The sequence below is a fragment of the Neolamprologus multifasciatus genome, chromosome 17, assembly GCF_963576455.1.
Source record: "Neolamprologus multifasciatus chromosome 17, fNeoMul1.2, whole genome shotgun sequence".
Taxonomy (NCBI): Eukaryota; Metazoa; Chordata; class Actinopteri; order Cichliformes; family Cichlidae; genus Neolamprologus; species Neolamprologus multifasciatus.
This window is the reverse complement of record NC_140455.1, coordinates 24,468,443-24,479,360: the sequence shown is the minus strand read 5'-3', so window position 1 is coordinate 24,479,360 and position 10,918 is coordinate 24,468,443. Positions and strand designations below refer to the sequence as shown.

At 40.3% G+C, this 10,918-nt stretch overlaps 1 protein-coding gene across 4 annotated transcripts in view; it reads right to left on the bottom strand.

Moving 5' to 3' along the window:
• Positions 1-10,918, bottom strand: part of LOC146499420 (fatty acyl-CoA reductase 1) — a 59,017-nt gene that overhangs the window by 3,412 nt on the left and 44,687 nt on the right. For 3 of the 4 annotated variants that reach the window (XM_085138381.1, XM_085138382.1, XM_085138383.1), the window contains 7 exons: positions 9,647-9,824; positions 7,110-7,154; positions 6,902-7,020; positions 5,552-5,619; positions 1,215-1,386; positions 996-1,125; positions 91-218 (listed from right to left, as the gene is read on the bottom strand). In XM_085138381.1, the coding sequence (XP_084994507.1) occupies positions 91-218; positions 996-1,125; positions 1,215-1,386; positions 5,552-5,619; positions 6,902-7,020; positions 7,110-7,154; positions 9,647-9,824 (840 nt within the window). Of the gene's footprint in view, positions 1-90; positions 219-981; positions 1,126-1,214; positions 1,387-5,551; positions 5,620-6,901; positions 7,021-7,109; positions 7,155-9,646; positions 9,825-10,918 lie in introns of all 4 variants that reach the window. The other variant, XR_014870282.1, reaches the window with a different exon arrangement.

Genomic DNA, 10,918 nt, shown 5'->3' with positions numbered 1-10,918 from the left:
TAATTAATTATCACAGTGAAATTCTTCCAAAAATAGAATGATAACTGGTGGGGAAACACATCCTGTACTTTTGAAGGATTGTTGACTTACTTTCTCAGGTGCTGCCTGGCAGCAGGAATGTCAGACATGTCTTCATTCAGGACATACTTCTTGGTGCCGATGCAGTAGTTCTCAATGTACTCAGGCCAGTTCAGCTGGCGCACATCAAAGTTAAATGTCTGCAAATAAGATGGCAGAAGTTGAAAATACTGAAAATCGAAATTGAAAATAAAAAAGCTGCCATTTTTGTGACTAAAAGGGCATGTTCACAAGTGTTTTCTGTCTTGAGCTCTGTTGCAGTTGTGCATGATGTGCTCAGCTCGTTTACTTATTTACAAGTAGAAATACCATTATGTACTGAGAAGTTCATGGATTCATTTTAGTAGTCAGTGTTATCTATAAAATTTAGGTTCCATGTGCGGCTGCAAAAAGGAGAATTTTTATGGAAGCTTCTTTCTGCAACTAGTTTTTTTTTTTTAATCAATCCATAAAGTCAAAGTTTTGGGTTATTATCTCAAAATGTTTAGGTAATGAGACATTCAATTTGTGAGATAATAACTTGAAATTTTGATTAAGCCCCGACTGTCCCCCCCCCCCCCCCCCCCCGTGGCATAAAAAGGCTTCCGTAGAGGTAGAACTAAACTTTATTTATACAGTATGCTTCTTTCAAGGTGGTGCTGCTATAAAACTAATAAAGTAAAAGTAAAACATTAATATTAATCCAAGCATAATTAAAAACAAGCATGCAAGTTAAAAACCCATTAAGACAACTTCCCCATCCTCCGCAAAAGTAATAAAGCAAAATAAAATAATGAAGACCAAAAAGTTTAAACCAATAAAATAACTAGATGGTGAGGTAAGTTCTGAATATTATTATTCAACACCTGCATCTTTATGTGACCCTAAAAGGTGTATTATTGGTCCAAAATTTGCACCACGTACATGGTTAACCCTACCTTCCTGTCCTCAGGGGTTAGCTGGCCCATCAGCATGCTCATGTTCTCAGAGTTCCACTCCCAGTCCTGGCTGCTGAAATACTCCAGCAGGCTGATGGCCTTGTGCAGGCGATTGAAGATGCGCATCATCCTACAAAGACGGAGGAGGTGCAGATTACAACAGGCACAAATTAATTTCTCTTTAGGATAAAAGTGGGATTAGAAGGAAGCTGGTCTTACTGCGGCTTCTGCCCGGAGAGGCGCAGGAAGAGGTCGTAGATGAAAGCGGGGAACTTGTGGCTGACCAGGATCCAGTACTGGTTTATCAGGTAGTTGGAGGTGATGTTGGCGTTGGGTCTTCGGAAAGCCTGCTCCAAGGGGTTTCTCTTAAAGGAGGACATCACGTGGTGCTCTGCAAATCAAGATAATTGAGGAGGATTAGTCTCAGTGCATTAATGAACGTTTACGCACCACCAGGAAGTGACCTGAGTTTCTTTAAAAAAAAAAAAAAAAATTAATATAATGGTGACAGAAACCCAAGGCCCCTTGATTTGTGGCAGCGATCTGAATATTCGCCTGCGGCCGGATTTAGATAGCTCTAATAGAAGAATGCCAGAATCAAGTACTTTGTATAAAAGAGTCTCTGCACTTTTTGAAGAGGTAGATTTAATTGACGTATGGAGAAATTGTTTCCCTACAAGGAGAGATTATTCTCATTACTCAGCTCCACATTCCCTTTACACAAGAACAGATTATTTCATGACGTTTGGAAAAGATAGGGATAAAATCAACTTGGAAATTGAACTCATCTTTGCTCAAAGATGTAACATTTAAGAAAGTAATGAAAGAACTCAAAGATTACCTTGAAATAAATAATAACGGAGAAGTGTCACCCCCAATACTATGGGATGCATTAAAAGCTGTCATAAGAGGGAAGATCATAGCATTTGCCTCTTTTCAGAAAAAAAGCAGACACAGGACAATATACGCAGAACTCTTCACGTAATAAATCAGATACAAACATCTAAAAGTAAAGCCATGCTTATGAGTATCGATGCGGAAAAAGCTTTTGACTAAATTGGGACTTTCTTTACAAAGTCTTGACCAAATTAGGCTTACATAATAGAATTATTGATACGGTGAAGGCATTATATACTAACCCTACTGCAAGAACTTTTATTCGCATTATACTTAGAACCTCTGGCACAATCAATCAGACAAAACAAAGACATCAAGGGAACAAACATTAAAGAACGGGAACATAAGCTTGCTTGCTATGCAGATGACATATTAATATACCTAGAACAGCCCACAAACTCCCTACATGAACTGATGAATCTATGCCAAAAATTTGGGAATCTTTCTGGGTATAAAATTAATATGACCAAAACTCAAATACTTAACTATAACTATAGCCCCCCAGCTCACTTGGTTGCTCAATATCCAATGAGATGGCAAGCAAAGTCACTGAAATATTTGGAAGTTGTCATACCAAAAGACTTAACTAAATTATTTGAGGAGAATTTTGGTTCCCTGCAAAAGAGAATAGTAGATGATATCAAACGATGGAACATGATATGGTGAGGGAAGAGACCAAGGGTTTGTTTTAAAACTTTACAATTACAAAAAAACAAAAAAAAAAACCAGGAGGATGGGGGCTGCCGTCACTAAAAAAATATTTTCGGGCTGCTCAGTTGAAGACTGTGATTAACTAGTGTGATATAAGCTTTAAAGCACAATGGAAAAATATTGAGGAGAGCATGTTTTCTTTTCCAATACAAGCTGTCCTGATGGACTTAAACATTCAAAAATATATAGACAAGGTCTACAACCCTTGGGTGAAATGTACAGTTAATGTATGGAGAAATGTTGTGAGGGAATTTAAATTGGAACACGACTTGGTTTTATTTAAATGGTATACGTATGACTCACGTTTTAAAAGTTGGTCTGCTACAGGATTACCTACATTCGATAGTCTGATTAAAGATGGGAACTTAATTCGTTTTGATACATTGAAACAAAAATACAATCTGGAAAAGCAGGATTTTTATCTATACTTGCAAATAAGACATTATATAAAGACAACAATCAGAGTGGCATCGAACACTAATGTAGATTTGATAGCTATGCTTAAAAAGGCATATAGTGGCGACGTCAATAAAAACACTTTTCCTTTTTGTATACATTTCTTACAAATAAGCTTTCTCACTCAACTGAATATGTGAAGGTATTATGGGAGAAGGAGGGAGGAGTGTGTATAACAAAGGATGAATGGACTCAAATATGGGAACGACAATGGAAATGCACTTCCTCACGAAGATGGAGGGAATTTGGGTGGAAAACTATGATAAGGTTCTTTATCACCCCTTGCCAAAAGACTCATTATGACAGGAATCCCCCTGTATGTTGGAGAAAATGTGGACACCAACGAGCTCCCCAACGCTCACATAATGTGGGACTGCCCTTTGATCAGGACTTACTGGAAAGACATTCACAAAACACTACAAGAAATTTTCAACTGTACATTCCCTTTTGGAATGAAAACTATTTTTTTTGGATGTACGCCACAGGAATGGTGTAAAAAAGATAAATGTTTACTAAATGCCTTGCTAGTTGCAAGTAAAAAAATGTATAACAAAGAAATGGCTATTACAAGATGTACCAACTTTATCATTGTGGTGGGAAATAACACTAGAGATTTATAGGATGGAGGAGTTAACAGCATATGTGAATAACATAGTAAGTTGGTTTTTGTCGTGCTGGGATAAGTGGGTCCAATACACTAATATACATAAGCGAATTTAATTTTCAAATTTTCAAATCAATAATCTGGCTACTGGTCACTCCTGATTGTTCAGTGTTTCTCTTTTGTTTGGTATTTTGCAAATTTTGCTAATCAATGCCTGTAACCAGCATCGTAAACTGTAAAACTCAGAAATAAAAAAATAAAAAAATAAAATTAAAAGAATAAATAAAAAATAAAAAAAGACAGCAGGAAACTTTTGGACTGTGTATTTTAATTTAGTTTCAGGTCAGACTGAGGTTTAAGTAGGAGAGGGTTTATTTCCAGTTTACAGTTGCATGCACACCATGCACTTCTCCAGCATCCTTTACTTTAATGAGCCTTCTCATTAAAGAATCGCCAGGAAAAGGGTTCTTAACTCTATTCATTCATCCATCCCATTTTAATAATTAATTTGTACATTTGTTTCATGAATTATTAATTTACTTTCTGACTGCTTTTACATTTGTTTTTAATTTTGGCAGTCTTGGTCCTCCATATTCGAGCTCTATGGTTCAAATGGAAGCGTGCTTTTCAGAGGTAAACAAAGAAAATAAAAGGTCCTTTGAGGACAGGGTTTTAATACAAGGATCAAGACTTCCAGAAACTCAGCTGGCCTTAATCATGGCATGACCCTGTTTCTCTGGGGGATATCAGGCAGAAAGTGACCATTCAATGATTTCCCCACTGGGCAGCGTGGGTGGCTCCTCCTCTTCCTCCTCTCAGCATCCAGCGGCGGCCAGCGGCAGGAAGCAGCCATGTGACCACAGACGTTACATCACATGGCATGCAAATGAAGCCTTGTAAGGTTTGTTTCCATGACAACAATAATGTAGTGGTTCCAGGGACCGAGATGACCAGATCCGAGGTGACAGCCAGCTGTGGCCTGGCTCCCTGCAGCCTGGTTGGAAGCACCGTGGCAAGCACTGAGCTGCTCTCAGAAACCTGGGACACTTGTGATATAAATATAATAAAAAAACCCGGAGCTGCACTACAGTACTTCTTTTCTTAATGTCATATTAAGCTAAAAAAAAAAAAAAAAAATCTGTTTTCTCTGAGGGGATGTCCAGTGTTACTGGGGCTCTTCTGATCCTCTTGTTTTAAATTGGCTTCATTTCTAGCTCTCTTCTGGCCCAGTGAGAGTGCAGAGTCCACACTTCCTCTTTCATAACGCGATGAGTCGCAGTGATCAGACCTAATCCCGCCACGAGCCATCTGGTCACGATTTCCTTGGTGAAGAGAGCGTGCTTGTTAATCTGAGGGTCACTCGACATCCTGCCGGCCGGATATCCACACCCAGAGGGCAACGATGTGAGTTTTTTACTCTTCACATGGAATCCAAGCAGATGCAGTCATTTAGATCATCTTTTTCCTAAATTCTGTTAATTCATTTTGAGACATAGACTTTTAAAGTAATCGTTAACAAAAATCAACTAAAAAGTATAAAATAAAACACTTTAATCCGTCTTCAGACACTAAATGTGTTTACTTTTCATATTGCAAACAAGCTTTAAGATTACACTGCATCATTCACTCGCCACCAAATCCATCAAAAACTTAATTTTCCGCTTCTTGCCAGCAGGTGGCAGACTCCCTCCTCTTGAAGCCTCCACCACAAACATCACAACTACATCACAGAGACATTATGTCACAACACCCGAGTATTGATTTATGACGAGGAAAGCGAACACAGACGATAGTGTTGCGGGATGCCGCCAGGCAGACAAAAACAGCTCTATAAATATCCGCCTGCAGTGACAGGTTTGTGTTACCACACAGCAAAGAGAGTACCTACCGATCTCTCCCCAGTGAAAAGGGTTGATGCCGCCGGTCGTGCAGTTGTACACCAGGGCCGTTTTAGGTCTGCAAAGTGTGGAAGATGAAGGTCATAATGATGTCTGTAGAAGGCATTTGGTGTATAATTCCTGCTCATCTGTTTCTGTGGTGAAACTGTGTTGATATAAAAGGCTGATCTTATATTCAAAACTGTTATTCACCAGTGTTTTAACCCTTACAGTGCAGGAGTCAGCGCATAAAATGAGAAGTACATAAGCCTGGTATTGCACAACATTACAAATGCCTGTACATTACAAAATTTGAGAGGTTAAGGGCTTTCATCAGCCTCTCTTAGCAGTCTGAAATGGGTGTGGATGCCGCATATTTTCTCTGCACGCTGTTTCCCGTATGGAAAATCTGACCCTCTGAGTTTTGGTAAGACTGCAGCGAAGCAGTGAGTCAGACACTCCCTGGGAAAAACATCTGGCACGGCGTGGAAATGACCCACTTGAGTTTACTAGTGTCTTCTTGTTAGTGCCAAAATAAATTTGGTAAGAATCAACAGAAAAATATTTCAAAATCTGGCATTTAACTGATTTTCCCAGACCATACTGGATTTTTTGTGACATGTTCTCAGTGCAATTCTTCTCTTCACATCAGGGCCAGGTTTAGATTTACACTTACAGCTTCTTTTATCACCTCAGGCTGTTATAAAAGTACTGAAGTATTACTGTTACTCTGACGCTCACTAACAAGACACACAGGAAGACCGTAACAACAGGTTTGTGTTGGGCTGCTGGTGGAAATAGCTGCACAAAGAATGTATGCAACTCTATTTTTAGAGTCACTGTTAAAGCATTTATTCAGGTGCTTGTGTCTGAACTATATTTGGTGTTTATGGGGTATTACCCCCACTCATAACAGACGCCTTCTGTCCATGTCACAGTTTACCGAGGCCAAGTAAAACAGAGTAACCTGGGAGATTTACTCTATATACAGACGTACGACATATTTAGATATAAAACTATGCGGAATATCTAGAAAAAGGGACAAGACATTGGGTTTCTGAAGCTTTCTAGCTTCTGCTTTGACTGGCCAAGCTTGCCTGAGCAGGCAAGCAGCTATTGTCATATGATCATAACTAAGTTTATTTGCTTGTTTTGCCTTTTGTATTGAGCCCAAACATCTGCAGGTTACAGCAGAAATCCCCACAAGTTGGCCGTTGTCCCTATACCTAAAGGGCTCCCAAATCATTCAAGAGTGCACTTGGAAACTACAAGTTTTTAATGGAAAGCCCTCAACTTATGCATTATGGCAAATGGAGGATATTTTAAGTTTAGGGACTGAGTTTTGGGGTCTGTTTACTCACCTGTGTACAGCAGTGTACCAGCCAGCAGCCAGAGTGAGGTTGATGACCACATCCACAGGGATCAGATCTGCCACTGCATCGTTGTTGGCCCTCATGGTGCGCAGGATACCCTTTCCCGCCTTATCACAGGATGACATCATCTTAAAACTCCAAATCTTGCCACTGCAACCAAGAGCTTTGAGATTCAAGGGTAACATCTCTTACTTACAGCTATAAAGACGCCACTTGGCCCGTTGAAGTTGTCGATCCAACCCTGAGGCATGAAACGGAGAAGAAAAACAGCAATGAGACTGAATCAACATTAATTGATTAATTCTAACAGCAGCACACGTGTGGTTGTGTTTCTGTGCGCTAAAGCAGCTGTTCGGGGTTATGTTACTTCCTGCGGTGGGAGAACAGAGAAGCGGGGATTGTCGGCTTCAATTAGAAACCATTAAAAATGGATGAAATCACTGGTAATAGACTGCAACAGTCTCTAATGTGCGGGGCTGTGGATTCATTATGTGGGCAGAGCTAAGCCTTATCCTCGCTCTAATAATATGTTCTGGTGCAGATAAGGTGCACAGAAGAAGAGCAGGCCACTGGGGCCAGGGGTGTTTTTAGCGTGGCGATCGGCTGTCGGCTTCACGGCAAGCTGAAGACGGAGATGCAGCTTTTATTTTGCACAACGTGTTGGGTTAAATGGGACATTTCTAAAAGCACGGACTCCCAGAATGACAGGCGCATACTGGGGTTATAAATGTACACAACACATCGACACAAACACAAATACGCTCTGCCCATCCCCCACCCGCCTCACAGCGCCTGCTGGCACGGGCTGCCAAGGCGATTGCAGGGCCAAGCGTGAGTAAGGTCTTTTGAAGAGTTGCTGCCAGGCCGAGTTTACAACTGCAGGCAGAGCCAGAAGCTACCAACAGTCCCACTGCACAAACACAAGACCTACATTTCCTGGCTCCATATAAACAAGGACTTTCCTGTGTTGGTCTGGTATTTGTTTTCTTTTCATGCTGCATCATCTTTTCAGAGCTAGTCCTTCAGATGAACTCTTTTATGTTTTTTAATTAGGAAGAATCTGAATCGGCTGTTAGATTTCTGCTGAACATCTCTTTGAATAATCGATACATTTATGTCATCATCACGAGTCTAAGGCTTTTTCTGCAGTCATCAGCCTTGGGTGATAGATATATTTATAGCTTTAACGAGAAGTCACTCAGCAAAAAATATATATAAAAAAATAAAATGAAATGAAAGAATAAGTAAATAAATATTTGATTAAAAAATGAATAATTATTGGCAAGTTTAAAGTTGAACTCTTTCAAAGCAAAATCACATAATTTCAATTAAATATTTACTGAGAAGCAATCTCGCTCACGCTGATTAGTCTGGTGCAAGTTTTCATGTAAAGAAATCCACCAGAGGCTGACAGTGAAAACCAATAATGCACTCTTCAGCTTTCATGTTTGGGTCCTTAGCGAAGCAGCCTTCAGTCCACAGCCTCAGATTTGCCCTTCTGTCCTTGACGTCCGCCCAACCTCTCCCATCCCAGCAGCTGTTTGGCTTGATGAAAGGTGACTCGGGTGGAAAACGCCGGTCTTTAGCACCGACATTAGCCAATTTGCTTTAATCCAGGGCCACTTAAGATAAAAGCCACAGGAGAGCAGCACTGACCCGGGCAGGATTAGGTTGATCAATATCTTATTTCAATTTGTGTCACTGTGGTAGGAGGACACATAATGAGGGAGGGATTCTAGAAAAACTAGTCCGCGTCATTCACGGGTGTCCAACATGTAGATTAACATTTGAGCTATGAGTGTGACTGCTCACTAAACTACAACTCTAACAGCAGACTGGTGCTGATCTTTTGGACTAAAGCACCTACAAAGAAACAACCAAGTCAAAAAAGGGGGCATGTTCTGAGCAGAAAATGAGCCAATGATGAAAGGAAACCAAACAACTTGCACTCTGCGAGGATCCAAGCACCACAGCTCTTAATTACGACATGCATCACAGACTGTATAGAAAAGATGCAAGCAGAAAAAAAATGGTCTGAATTTCTAGTTTTAACTCTTGTTTGTGTTCATTCTAAAACACTATGGTTCCTTTATGAAAAATGACCAATAACGACATCTGGTCATCTGGACATCTCAAGCCTTTAAGCCTGTTTTTATTAATCAAAGTAAGCATAAGCATGAAGGTGGCCCTACTAACTCGGCAAATCACGTCAAATAAGGATCGTACAACCATCGCAAGAGAAATGGCTGAAAATAAAGAGTGGAATATATATGACGGAGCAATTAGCTCATAAGACTTTGAGGAACAGTGTCGAGAGAAAAGGACCATGTGTAGGTGTCAATGATGGGGTGAGAACTGAAATGTTGATGTCACAAGATCAAACTGTAGAGATTCAGCTATCAGACAATTAATTTGTTGCTTTGTTTTATTTCATTTTTTTTTATGTGATTAAAATGTAGGTGTTCACAACCCAATGACTGACATCAGTCGCTACATCCATCGTTTTTGTACATGTCTTTACAAAAACTATGTCCTATATTTCTTTGACATATAGGCTCGTGAAATTCTTTCACAAAGACGTGAGCCACAGTGGGCGTGTCAGTTCTCTCTCAGCAGGATTAAAACTAGAAAAGGTCATGGAACTTTGTCAATACTTAAAAAAAGAACATATATAAGTGTAATTATGCAAAAGTAGCTTATTTCTAAAGACAGCAAAGTATTCAGTGAACTCACAGGAAAGGGCTCTTGCCAACTGGCTCCCACTATGGAGGGTCTGATGATGCCAATGTTGAGCTTGTCTTGCTCCTGCTGCACCACGTACTCAGCCAGGGCTTTGGTGTAGGTGTACGTGTTGGGCCTGTCGCCGATGAGCCGTGGCGTTATGTCCCGCACGATGCCATCGTCCATCCACCTGAAGCCAGAGACATAAAGCTTCAGCACTAAGCACCCATTTACAACATAATTGAACACTTATTTTGGTGCAGTCTGAGATTTATTATGATAAAAACTATTTTAAAAAAAAACATAGGTGGCAGGTTTGTTTAGCAAAAGGACATTAGAAGGTACAGGTTTATGAAAAAGCAATTTACAGTCCCCAGGTCATGTACGCTTACTACATTTAGACCAGCATTTTAACTCTTTACACTGTGAATGCTGTAAAGGTCATCATGTTGTTTCTATGGGAAAAGGAGTTAAGGCGACTTCACCTATAAACACTGCCAAATAAATGCATGAAATAAAATGAAACGGAACCACTCCAAGTTCTCAAAGTTAAACCAAACCTCTGGTCCTTACACATGAGCTGATGACAAATCTATGTAGGACGTGGCATTTAAGCTGCTTTAGTTACCCTGCAAGCCGCTATCAACCCATCTCAACACTAGCACTTCCTTTTCATGCCGTTTCAGACATTAGTGTAATATCTGCTGTCTTTTATCATTAGTTATGCATCTCTGCCCCCCCCGTGTCTCTTTTGTCCCGTCTTCCTCCCCTCATACCCAACCAGTCGCGGCAGATGGCCACCCCTCCCTGAGCCTGGTTCTGCTGGGAGTTTCTTCCTGTTAAAAGGGAGTTTTTTTATTCCCACTTTTGCCACATGCTTGCTCATAAGGGGTCACCTGATTGTTGGGGTTTTCTTTGTATCAAATAAAACACCTTGAGGTAACTGTAGTTGTCCTTTGTTGCTATATGAATCAAATTGAAATTACTGTGACCTTTGATATGTAGGGAGAGTCTTTGTTACTGCTCCCCAAATGCACGTGGAGGTGTTAGTCCTGGACTAAATTATGAATATGAACAGTTTAAAAGCAAAGAAAACCTCCTTTCACACTGAAAGGTGTGCATGTTGCCCAACTTTTGCAATAACTTCCATGGAGCAATCTGACAATAAAGCGCTTTTTTCTACAGCCAGTTGGCCAAATGTGTGCACAGGTGTGAAAACAGGCAGATAATCATGAAATTTGTGTCTCCACATTCCTGCTTTTATCCCAGTCCAGGTTCACTGCT